Consider the following 13,495-nt stretch of genomic DNA (forward strand, 5'->3'; position numbering starts at 1 on the left):
ACGGTGGACTAGAGCATCCCTGGGCGACTCCCCCTGAGGAGGGATCAGAGTGAAATAATTGCTGCACTTCGCATTGAGAGGACTGGCAAAAAGGTTGCAGCAAGGAAGACCCCACCTGGAAAATATCTGATTCGCCACTCGGTTGTTCACGGACCACTCGTGAGGCATCCGAATTGCTCTGCTCAGCCTGTCTGCTATCACGTTGGACTTCCTCGGAATGTACGTTGCCACTAGAAAACGCTGGGAAGCAATCGCCCAGTTCCACACTCTCATGGCTTCCCTGCAAAGGGGGTAAGACTTGGTTCCCCCTTGTTTGTTCAGATACCAGACAACCGACATGTTGTCGGAGAGAATTGCAATAGTCCCCTGGGGAAGAAAGCTGTGGATTGCCTGCAATGCTAGAAGTACCACCCTCATCTCCAGAAAATTGATATGCAAGTGAGCCTCGTGATTTTGCCACGTACTTTGAACCGTCCTGCCCAGGTAATGTCCCCACCACCCTATCTGGGAGGCGTCCGTGGTTACCGTGGCAATGGGCGACGGAGGAATGAATGATCTTCCTTGATTCAGATTGGAGGGGAGAAGCCACCAACAAAGATCTTGTCGGCATGTCTCCGTTAAGAAAATAGGATGGGACAAGGGCAGGTCCTGATATGACCACTGGGTCGAAAGTAGCCATTGAAGTATTCTCATGTGTAACCTCGCAAGAGGGACTAAAAGGATGGTAGCCGCCATCGTTCCTAATAACTGCAGAACCGTCCTGGCTTGGGCCTTTCTTAGGGGCAGCAAGGCTAGGACTCGAGCCTGCAACACTTTTATTCTGTCTATGGGTAGGAATGCTCGCATCTTTGCAGAGTCTAGCTCTGCGCCGATACAGGCAACACGCTGTGATGGTAGTAATACAGATTTTGCCCAATTGAAGGTAATTCCTAACAGATGTCCCAACTGAAGGTAGTTCTCATAGCTAGAAGTAGATGCCTGGTGGGGGCGGTGAGGAGCCAGTCGTCCAGATAAGGAAACACCTGGAATCCTAGATGTCTCAGGTGAGCCGTCACCACTGCCAAACACTTGGTGAACACCCTGGGGGCTGTGGTGAGACCAAAGGGCAGGGCTCGGAATTGAAAATGACTGGCCCCCAGCCGGAAGCGTAAATGATGCCTGGAGGCCTCGTTTATCTTGATGTGATAGTAGGCATCCTTGAGGTCTATGGAGCACATCCATACTCCTTCCTCCAGCAAGGGGAGAATGGATTGTAACGTGACCATTCGGAACTTGGACTTTTTTACAAAGCGGTTTAGACGGCCGAGATCCAGAATGGGTCTCAAGTCCCCTGTTCTTTTCGGCACCAAAAATAATTTTGAGTAAGTTCCTGATTCGATCTGGTCTGCGTGGACTGGTTTGATGGCTCCTTTTCTTAGCAGCTTTGAAATTTCTAGTGCTGCTCGATCCCGCTGACTGGGTGGAACGTCCGGGATTTGTTTTGAAGGCGGGGAGAACGGATAAAGGGAATGGTATAACCTCTGGGGATGATTCGAAGCACCCATCTGTCCTGAGTGATGGACTCCCAGGCCTGAAGATGCTTTGAAAAGCGATCCCCGACTAGCACCGGAGACGCACAGTCGGGTAATCCCTCAGGGACGCTGGGAGGAGGAACCACAAAAGGATTTGCGGTCTCCTGTGTTGCGGGGGCCTCCGTCGCCTCTGGGGCGACGTCTTCCGGAGTAATTTCCCACTCCTCTGTCTCTGGAGGGGGGTTCACTCTGATGGGCAGGTGAAGACTTTTGAGATTTCCTGAACCACATCCCCCCCCCCGCCTCTGAGCCTTGGGATAAGGCCTAGTGGGAGGAGAAAAATGGGCCCAAACGGCAGACAAAGTCTTACCCTCCTGCTCGCATCTAGTGTGGGTGTCCTTCACCTTGGGTGCAAAAAGGGAGGACCCGTCGAATGGGGCGTCTGGGAAAGAAGACTTGAAAGCCTCCGCAAAATGACACAAGCGCATCTAGGCTTGCCTCCTGAGGGCCACACCTGAACTCGCTGCTCTACCCGCCCCTTCGGCTGCATAAGATATGAGCCTCATGGACGAGTTGACAATGGAAGAAAGGGTAGACAGCTGGGCGTTAACAGACTGAGCCAACGCCTCAGGCACGTTACCCGCCAGGGTATCTCCCAACTCCTTTATGAGATCCCTTTGGAGCCGCATAAAATGACACAAATAATTCAGCGACCATAAGGTAAAGGTCGCTGAAGGCAGTTCACGCTTCCCATACCTATCCATGCTCCCAGACTCCTTATTAGGAGGATGGATGGAAGAAGAAGCCTCTGCCACATCCTGCTGGGTGGCAGACGCCACCACCATGGCAAGCCTTTGCCACATCCTGCTGGGTGGCAGACGCCACCACCATGGCATCCACAGGTACTCCCTTGGTCAAAAATTCCTTGCCCGGTGGTGCTGATAAAAATTTATTGGGGCGGCTAGGAACTGGCTCCACAGAGTCAGGGTGTTCCCACACCCTTCAACAAATAAGATCCAGCAATTCATCGAAGGGTGGAGACACCCAAGAGGCAGAGGGCTGAGCTCCGAAGGCCTTGAGGAAGACAGACTCCTCCTCAGAAGGGTTTTTGGATGGCCAGTCGCCTCGCTGTCTCAAGATCTCCAGGATATCGGAGAACGAGACATCATCCGAGGACGACTTAAGGGAACCCTCTGCATCATCGAGGTCGGTGTCCGAGGTGACAGACTCATCTGAGGAGTCTGTGCTTCCTCTTACACAACTTTTTTCCGGAAGGCTCTTCAGGCACGGACTCTGAAGGGCCTTCAGAAAGCAGGGGACCACACATGGAGGTATCCTCAGACCTAGGAGCTCTGCTGTCCAGAGATAGGGGGGCGCCAGAGACCCCAGTCGCAGTGTCCAGGGAAGGAGAGGCCGATTCGGGTAAAGTGCCGAGGACTTTGGCCAGCGCGCTCCTCATAACCTCGAAGGCGGGTCCTCCCAAATCAGAATTGCCAGTCTTCGAGACCATGACCGGAGTCTAGGTTCCCCTAGCCGAAGCACCAAGGGGGAGACTCAGTGGCCCCGATGTATCACCCTCGGGCCCGACAGAGGACACTCGAGTGCCGAAACCTGTCGAAGGAATAGACAAGGTTGAAGCAGAGGTCGGAACCGACAGACTGATGGGAGGTCTCGGAGGCGACCCCAGGACGTCACTCGACTCAGCACTCTCCAACTCCGATACCAAGGTCGAAGGAGGAATGAATGGAACCAATACCATGGTGGGCTCCGGAGCGGATTGGGCTAGAGCCGAAAATAATTTAGATAGCGCTGGTGACTGGAGGAGCCTCTGAACCACCCTATCTACGTCCAAATCAGATAACCTGGTGGACCTGGAGGAAACAGAAGGTTGTCGAGAAACCTTGCCAATTGGTTCCGAAACATAACTAGAAGAACGGCTCCTAACCAGCTCCAAGAGGATCGGAGCCGAAGCAGGCTCGAGAAGCACCGAAACCTCCTTCAGCGCCGAAGGTCGTGGGGCCGAAGAAACCGGTTCCGAAATAGCTAGAATTTCTAGCGGTTCCGACACCATCGGAACCGAAGAAGTGGACCCAAGTGTCGACCCCGAACCTAGCGGCTCCAAGAGCAATGGAGCCGAGGAGGGAGACACAGTTATAGATCCCAATTCCAACGGCTCCGAGACCAGTGGAGCCGAGGAAGGGGACATAGACCTGGATCTTTTAGCCGGCGGCTCCGAAGAGGAGGATGGAGCCGGAGACTTCTTCTTGGACTTAGCCTGAGACTTATCAGAGGGAGAAAGAACAGCTTCCTCAAAGGAGGGTTTAATTAAACCCTTCAGGATAAGTTTATTTTTTCTCTCCTGCAACACTCTAGAAGAGAACGCGTGACAGACACTGCAAGATTCTTGCAAGTGTTTGGCGCCAAGGCAGTATACGCAAATCGCGTGCCCGTCAGTTAAACACATTTTGTAACTGCACTTTACACATTTTTTTAAAGCCCGATGGCTTATGCTCTTTGTCTTTGGAAGACATCACACCGACAAACCACAACACACTAGGAGGTAAAAATGGGAAAGGCTCTAACTTAAACGCCGGGACACCAGATAGGGCAAAGGCCCTCTAACTTAAATGGGCCTAGCCCGCCAAATAAAGGATCACTACACAAAAAAGCACAAACCCAGTCGCACACAATTACTGAACAACGAGTAGCTATAAAAATAGCTTTTGAGGAAATTACTCCAATAGAGAAACGCAATGAAGAACAAGATCAAAAAAGTAGGGTACTTAGCCACAGCCAAGTTGAGACCACGTCGATACTCCAGGCGCGGCAAACGAGATCTGGGGGTTTGGGCGTGGTGCATCCTGGGATAGGGGGTTGGGCCCAGCCAATGAGACACTTTGTGCTAGTTATAACGGCAGAGTCAGAGCCGATTCTCGGCTCCGGGCCCATCAGTATTGAATGCAGGCGAGATAAAATCACATTACATCACAATTTTGCAACATAAAAAATGAATGAACTAGATGAATAAAGTAGAGAAATAATGCATTAAAATATAGTTTCAAAAGTGACATTGTATCTCAATACCCTAACCAGAGGATGCTTCAGTAGCACAAATGGAGCTTATTTGAGACACTGAATGTGGAGGCTGCTTGACAGGTTTGTAAATCACCAGGATACTGTTGGCAAAAATATTTACTGTCAAGATGCTTAAAGAGGAGAATGGCCATCCCTCACTGCCTATGTACATTTATATTGTAGTTGACAATATGGTAATCTGTAGCATACAGGAAAAAATGTAATTTGTAGGTGTGATACAATTTTTTTTCATTAGTAACAAAAAAAACTTTTTAATACTTAAACTGTAGTTTCATGTTAAACTGACCGGCAAAATTACTTTTGATAGAAAAATGCTGTAGATAGCCTATGCTTCTGACCAAATAATGAGATTGGAATATGACACCATGTAATGCTGTACTTATAAAGGGGAAAAACTAGGTGCTACTGAACCAGAAACAGCACAGGACTAACATTATTCAGTGTGTGTCTGCAATCTTGACCAGACAATGGCAGCCTTCAGGATGGAAGAAGCACAAAGGTAAGAAATGACAGATGCTTTGTTTCAAATCATATCAACATGGTGGAAAAGTGAGGACAAAAGATGCCAGTCTTATTTATGTGTACATTTATGGCAGCCTTCAACATGGGTGTGCAGAAATGTGTACTTGCATGTAGAATGTACTGTGGGTCTCTGCAGTGATATGGATTATATGCCCCCCCGCCACCCAGAGATAAGATTAGGCCATTACAAAACACTGCTTGCCAGGAAGTCTGAAAGCACAAAGCACCTTTACAGCTGCCAGAAAGACACCCCCCCCCCCTCCAGACTGCACTCAACCTGAAGCCCAGAAGGAAATGTGCCAAATGCAGGTAAGGGCAGGAGTGATTAACAACTGGCAATGAAGGAAAAAAAAATCAGAAAGTAATATTTGCTGGGGGAGGTTTAAAATACTTTTGCAAAATAAAGATGACTGTGTATTTAACAGAGTACACGTTACATCCAAATACATGAAATAAGCACATCAGTTTGTCTAAACAGATTCACTGGACATTCTGTTGTAATAAATTTCAGCAGCACTTACCCTGAGCAAATCATCTATACGTCCTTCTTTCTTTTCCAGGTCCTGATTTTTATTGGTTTCAAGTGCAGCTAACTTCTGCAGTGTAAGGTCAGTCTGCATCATTAGAGAGAGAGGCAGAAAATAAGTGTCAAGAGACATGACTCTATATGCTGAACATTAAATATGTCATCTCTGTTTTATCTAATTTACACTTGCTAACCCAGAAAGTCATTATTTGGCAAAGCCCACTTCACACTGCTATGTTGTCTGTGAAAAACACCAACAGATGAAAGAATCAAAAACTAAACAAAATGAGAAAGTAAAGTTCATGCACACAACAAAAGTTATGTACTCACCACAATGACAGAGCTGGGTTCTTTGTACCCATAGTCTTCAACCTGCAGACTCAAGTCAGCTTGGCACGGAGATTTTCCCAAACCTCCAACTTCTGCCCAAATCCATAATCCTCTGAACTTCTACACTGTCCCCCTATTAAGAAGCCGATTTTTGATAAGCAGCTAGAACTTCACATGTACAACTACTAAACAATCTCTAACCCTCAGTTCCTAGGCAGTCTAGTTTCAAAAAATCACTGGCTCCCCTCCCACACCTTAACTCTGACTACTGATTGGCTAGTCCCACAGAGGGAAATCAGCAGTGTGAGTGAAGATATTTTCAGGACTTTCTTGTTTCTACAAAGAGAGAAGAGCCTAACAATCCACAAACCAATAACAAAACGTTTAAAACAAAAAACACAGCCTTACTTAATATCAAAACTATAACTATATACAATAGTAGAGGGGCGGATGGTGGGTGTGGCTTCTGCAGCAGTGAGGAATTTGCACATCTACTGTTACAGGTAGTGCAACTTGCACAACTGTATTATGGCCATCACTCGCACTGCTGCAGTTGCCTTTAAGCAACATGGGATGATTACCAAAGCCTATCCAACTTGGCAGAAGGAACAATACGGATCCAGAAGCCCCAGGAGAATGATCATGGAAACCTCTACATGGACACTGAAAAGGAATCCAGTTTCTAATGTTTTGTAAAAATATGTACGTAGGACCATGCAACTGCCTCTAGAATTCCACTTATTTCCAGTGTGCCATCAAAGAAGACAAGGCTCTAAATGAATGTGCCTGAATACTGCCTGGAATGGACTTGCAATGGTAGGAACAAAAAAGCAACAGCATCACCTGGAAAATGTCTGTTTAGAATAGGGAGCCCCTTTTTGCCCCTTAAGAAATAAATAAATAATCAGCTTTTCCAAAGGACTTAGTTTTGTGAAGGTGGTACCAGAGTTGCCCATGCACATTCATAGTGTGCAAGATCCCTTCGCCTTGATTTTGTGTTCTAGAAAAAAACTGGGAGATTGACTGAATTGTGCAAAATAAATCCTGAAGCTATTTTGGGCATGAGTGAGGCATTTGTTCTTAAAGAAACCCTAACCCTGTGAAATAAATCAAATGGGTTCAACCATGAGAGCTTCCAATTCAAACACTCTTCTTGCAGATGTCAGAGGAATGACAACAGTTTTCCAAGTCAAGAATCTTGAATTAGTTTGATGGGCAGGTTCAATAGCAGACATTCAATTTCTCCAGCACAAACTTGAGTTCACGAGGAGGAGCAACCCATTTACAAAGAGGTTTCAGGTGTAAAACATCTTTCAGAAACTGTTTCACAGCAAAGAGAGAAGAAAGATTCCTCTTCAAGAGAAGCCTTGACGAGTGGATGGGTAACAGAAAATACACCCCTGGGATCACTTCATTGGCTCTGCTTGACAGAGGCTCAGTTAATCAATCAATGGGGCAGCGAAAGCTGACACATTCTGGCTAGGCTTAAAAATGCCCTCAGGTAGATAGCCTAGTACCTATCTCCAAGAGGAGATATGATGAAACAGCAGCAAAATTAACCGTTATACAGGAATAAGAGAGGCTAGAGGAAAGTAACACAAATATTTTGAGCACTAAGGTACAAAGTCCCAGATGGGCTCCTAGTTATTGGTTGCACACTTGTTTTCTAGGCTTGCCTGCATGGAGCCCTGAACAAATTTGTTTAGTTGTCTGTGAAAGGAAGTGAACAGATCTACTGAAGCTATTCCCTCAGTTGAATCAGTTCCTGGAAGACCCCTCATTCAACTCCATTTGTGTGCGTCCATCCTGGTCCTGCTCAGCTTGAATGCACTAAGTTTTGCACTGATGGGATGTAACCTGGATAGATGGTACAACACTGTACCTCCCTGCTTGTTTTTGCACCACAAGACTGTAAAGACTTACACTGTCTGCAATCACTTGAGATCCTGGGGACCATAGGCAATGAATAGACTTCAAGGTATGAATCACAGCTAGCATTCTCCTTTATTATGATGCACTTTGGTTTGTCTGAAGGACTCCAGAGGGCTTGCAATGCTCCCCAAAGCACAACCTGACATGCCTATCAAAAGAGACTGGAAAGAGGTGTCAGAAGATGAGGGAAGACTTGGGTTTGACTGTCTCCACCAATGCAGTTCTCTCTTAAAGCCCAAAACTGGAAGCCGATACTCTAGAGAATGCAAATGCTGGGTCAATGCATCTTTTAGAAACAACTGCATCTTTCTCATATGAAACCTGGCTAGAGGAATCATGAGAATAAGCAAAGTTATGAACCCTAGGATCCTGAGAAAAACTCTTACAGAAGTTAGAGAAACACTGAAAAGATTCCATATAAAAAAAAAAATCTACCTTCTCTTGGGTTATATGCGATGTACAATGTTTGTAACTGAAAATATGTCAATATGGTTTGTTTTATTTTTTATGGATGCATGGCTGTGTATGTCACAAGTGATAATTCAATATATTTTTTTTTTTTTTTTTTTTTTAAACAAAAGGGCTTTTGAAGAGAAAACTCTACAAGACAACCTAGAAACACAATCCCGTGAGAGTTTAGGAGGAGTTTACAATATCTATCTGGAAGCAGAGACTGGTCAAGAGAGACATAAAAAAGTTATGTACTTACGTAACGACAGACCCTATTCATTATTCATCTGATAAGACATTCCTTGAGCTGCTTGTCACATCTGATTTGGCAGAATAAGTGCCTCAATATTTCCTAGTTACTTCAGATGCCATTTGCCCCTTTGCAACCACAAGTGTCACCTCTACCAGTTAAATATTCCACCTTACTTTCCTGTTACTCTTCTGTATCAGACATTTTTCTCAAATTCATTAGTACTGTTGTAGTACAATTGTGTTTTTACACCAATTTTTTTCTCTATTAAGGAGAAGAAACCCAATCCTGCAAGGTAACATTAAGGAGAATGCCATACAGTTTAATTGGAAGCCTGATGAGTTATATCTTTTCACCAAAGTAAACTATTCAACATTTGAATAAAGACTCTGCAAAGATGAACAAGTCTTCAAAATAAGGAAAGATGCAAGTGCCATTCAGTCTGCAACAAGGCACGACTGGACTAGGCATTTTGTAAATACCCTTGAAGCTGTAGATAAGCTAATGGACAATGCAGAAACCTGATAATGTGACCCAGAAATAGAGAACTTTAGAAACTTACTGGAGCCTATGGTTATGGGAACGTTGTAGTAAGCATCTTTTAGATCTAGGGTTACCAAGTAACTGATGAGAGGAATGAGGAGCAACAGGTTCTGTAAGGTCAACAGTTTGAATTTTGGAAATTTTACATATAGATTTGCTAATGAAAGTTCTAGCACTGATCTCCAAGAAGCATCTTTCTTTGGTACCACAAACATTCTGGAGAAGCCTTTATCCTTTGTCTTACGGGCACTGGTTCTATGACTTGTTGGTTATGTAAAGATTTAAGAACCTGATGAAAATATTCTGAATGGTTCAGAGGGTGAAACACAAATTTTAAACTAACTGACGAAACCAAACACTGGGTAGAGCGAAAGAAGACACACACTGAGACCAAAAAGAATAAATGAAGCGCTTTTCGTTTATGAGGTTCATAAACTTCTTCAGACAATACAAAATATTTCAACAGTCCTTTAAATACATACAGTTTAAAATAATCAACCAATCCACAAACAAGTGCATTGAGTGAAAGAACTAGGTCACCACCCCCTAAAACATGGATAAAGCCAAAATTTAAGCTTTAGAAAGACAAAGACTTTACTAAAACCACAATATTCTATACAAACTATAAAAATTAAAATAATAAGTATATATATGAAAAATAATATGCAACTAAAAGGCTATGTATGTAAAAAAGTAAATTGTGAATGAATTATAACATGCAGAAAAATGCAAAGCACTGTATTTGAATTACCATTAATGCTGAATTCAACACAAGCACTCAAACATTAACGTTTTAAACTTTTAAGCTTCAAAATGCTGTTAAGTACACAACCCTCATTCAATCCAGGTTGATTGTATGCATTCAACCTAATTTGCCAGGAAAGTTCTAATTCTTCCAACTTTAGGGAATCAGGGCTGCCTCTAACATTTTTGTTAACCTGGTCAACAATAATGAATTTAAATGTGTGGTCAGGGAATAAGTCAACATGTTTCGCTAAAGCGTTATCTACTTTGTGTTTTCTTATTGCGTAAAGGTGTGCTTTCTTTCCGTTTAAAATGCTGGGCAAAACTGGCAAGATAGACCACCATCTTAGAGTTGCAGTTGTTTCTCAGTTTCAAATTATGTATGAAATTGTTAACTGAAATTATGTTAGATTCCAAGATATAGGCGAAATAATTGCAAGCTTGGCATTTATACATGCCGGGAGTTCTAACAGAGTTAACTTCGATGTTCACACAGTAGTTTATAAGGTTCCCCCCTCTCTTGGAGCTCACTAGAGGGTGGTCACCTACAGGATATCCCAGTTTTTCATCAAGATTTTGAAACAAGAATTACTGTTTAAGTTGTAGGTAGTTATAAAAGACATATCAAACCCTCTTGATTTAGACTGTTGTTCAGCACAACGCCGCGTCAAATTAAAGGACCCATTTAAAATGGAAGTGGCATTAAACATATTGTTCAACAATGGTACATAAAAGGCAGACTGACGTTTCAATGCGACTTCATCAATTAATTCATTAATCAATAACAGTGGGTAACCACGTGCCAAGAACATTTCCTTGATAAAGTCACATTCCTGGTCGAAAACATTGTCAAGTGTAATCATACGAGCTGCCCGGACCAATTGGCCTTTTACAATGGCACGCTTTTGGTGATACGGGTGACAACTCGTAAATGTAACATTGAATTACAATATGTACTCTTCCTGTGTATTGAAGAAACAAATCTGTTCAACACACTGTCCTTCATAAGTGTAATGTCTAAGTAATCAATAGAGGTGTCCCCAAAAGAATGTGTAAATTTTAAGAACTGTGTTGTTGAATTTAAATAGTTCACTAAAGATTCACCAACATCTACATTACCATCAAGTAAAATAAAGATGTCGTCAAGGAACCGAGTGTAAAAAACTATTTTGTCTTTGAACTCACAATTATTTAATACAAACATGGCTTCCCAAAAAGCCATGACCATATTGGCCACACTAGCGCCACAGGGTGACCCCATGGCGACACCAATTTTTTGGAGATAAAAATCCCCTTCAAAGACAAAAAAATTATTGTTTAATATTAAGTCCAACAGTTCTTCTACAAGTGAGATTTCATCACTGGGACACTCCAACTGCCTTAACATTTCACTAACCCATTCCAACGCTATCGTGTGGGGAATACATGTATATAAATCCTTTACATCGATGGTCAGAAAGTTGTAAGAGGATCTATATTCAAGAAGGGCGATGTTTTTTAAGAAGGACCATGAGTCCTTACAAATCTGCTTTATGTTAACCAAGTATTTTTGCAGAATTACATCAACAACTTTTGCAACAGAGTAAGTAGGAGAACCGCGACTGTCAACTAAAGGTCGCATTGGTGGGTTCTCAGTATTTTTATGTATTTTGGGAATTCCAAATAGACCCACTGTTATTGATTAATGAATTAATTGATGAAGTCGCATTGAAACGTCAGTCTGCCTTTTATGTACCATTGTTGAACAATATGTTTAATGCCACTTCCATTTTAAATGGGTCCTTTAATTTGGACGTTGTGCTACCCGTTGAACAACAGTCTAAATCAAGAGGGTTTGATATGTCTTTTATAACTACCTACAACTTAAACAGTAATTCTTGTTTCAAAATCTTGATGAAAAACTGGGATATCCTTAAAGGCGACCACCCTGTAGTGATCTACAAGAAAGGCAGGAACCTTAAAAACTACTGTGAGAACATCAAAGTTAACTCTGTTAGAACTCCTGGCATGTATAAATGCCAAGCTTGCAATTATTGCGCCTATATCTTGGAATCTAACAGAATTTCAGTTAACAATTTCATACATAATTTGAAACTGAGAAACAACTGCAACTCTAAGATGGTGGTCTATCTTGCACTGTGCCAGTTTTGCCCAGCATTTTACGTGGGCAAACGGAAAGAAGAACACCTTTACGCAATAAGAAAACACAAAGTGAATGCGCCTTAGCGAAACATGTTGACTTATTCCCTGACCACACATTTAAATTCATTATTGTTGACCAGGTTAACAAAATGTTAGAGGCAGCCCTGATTCTAAAGTTGGAAGAATTAGAACTTTCCTGGCAAATTAGGTTGAATGCATACAATCAACCTGGATTGAATGAGGGTTGTGTACTTAACAGCATTTTGAAGCTTAAAAGTTTAAAACGTTAATGTTTGAGTGCTTGTGTTGAATTCAGCATTAATGGTAATTCAAATACAGTGCTTTGCATTTTCTGCATGTTATAATTCATTCACAATTTACTTTTTACATACATACCTTTTATTTTCATATTATTTTCATATATATACTTATTATTTTAATTTTTATAGTTTGTATAGAATATTGTGGTTTTAGTAAAGTCTTTGCGGTCTTTCTAAAGCTTAAATTTTGGCTTTATCCATGTTTTAGGGGGTGGTGACCTAGTTCTTTCACTCAATGCACTTGTTTGTGGATTGGTTGATTATTTTAAACTGTATGTATTTAAAGGACTGTTGAAATATTTTGTATTGTCTGAAGAAGTTTATGAACCTCATAACATTTATTCTTTTTGGTCTCAGTGTGTGTCTTCTTTCGCTCTACCCAGTGTTTGGTTCAGAGGGTGGGAATGTACTCTTCTAAAAGGAGGTCTTTGTATCCAGTGCCATCCAGTAACCCTCCAAGAATCTGAAACTGTCTTTTAATAAAGGGGAATTCTAAGGAACAGTTTGAGGGACAGATTTATAGAGGTATTGGCTTGAGAAAAAGATACTAAAGAATGTTAGGACAGTCATATACTGTTGGTATGCCCTTTTTCTTAAAATACCCATATTTCTTGCTGCTGTTACCTTCCAGACATCTTTTTCTATACAATTTGTTTGCCAGAAGATGACTAGTTTTGTCTTTTCTGTACAAGTGAAAGAACTATAAGATTTGTACTGGGGTAAATTAAAGATTTTTGAAACTAAATGAATCAATTTTCCTCTTTCATCACATTGCTTGAAAACCTGGGTAGCAAGGGCCAAACACCACTTCCTTATCTAAAGCAGAATCTAAGATTTTAGACAACCTCATCAGCAAAGTATCCAAGCATATCTTCTCAACAGTGCAGCAGTAGCAGTGTCCCCCAGAACCAGTATTTGTGTACTTATACCAACTATTTAAAGCATATTTGCATACCAGTGAAGGAGGTCAAAACAATTTGGTTCAAAATAGAGCTTTCCTCGGTAGGAAGAGTTGAAGCCAGTCCCCTCACACTGCCCATACGGCAAAGCAGAATTTTCCACACCCATGCACAGTATTTTAGAACTCTGAAGGCTACAGTGAAAGAAAACTTTTTCTTACCTATATTGT

General features: G+C 42.5%; 1 protein-coding gene across 1 annotated transcript in view; it reads right to left on the reverse strand.

Moving 5' to 3' along the window:
* The window catches only part of TLK1 (tousled like kinase 1), a gene marked incomplete in the record, with an annotated part of 2,832,579 nt that overhangs the window by 1,790,416 nt on the left and 1,028,668 nt on the right, over window positions 1-13,495 (reverse strand). Inside the window, 1 exon segment of the mRNA XM_044075520.1 lies at window positions 5,651-5,743. Within this exon segment, the coding sequence (XP_043931455.1) occupies window positions 5,651-5,743 (93 nt within the window).

Source organism: Protopterus annectens, chromosome 6.part1, assembly GCF_019279795.1.
Source record: "Protopterus annectens isolate FY-2018-M chromosome 6.part1, PAN1.0, whole genome shotgun sequence".
Classification (NCBI taxonomy): Eukaryota; Metazoa; Chordata; order Ceratodontiformes; family Protopteridae; genus Protopterus; species Protopterus annectens.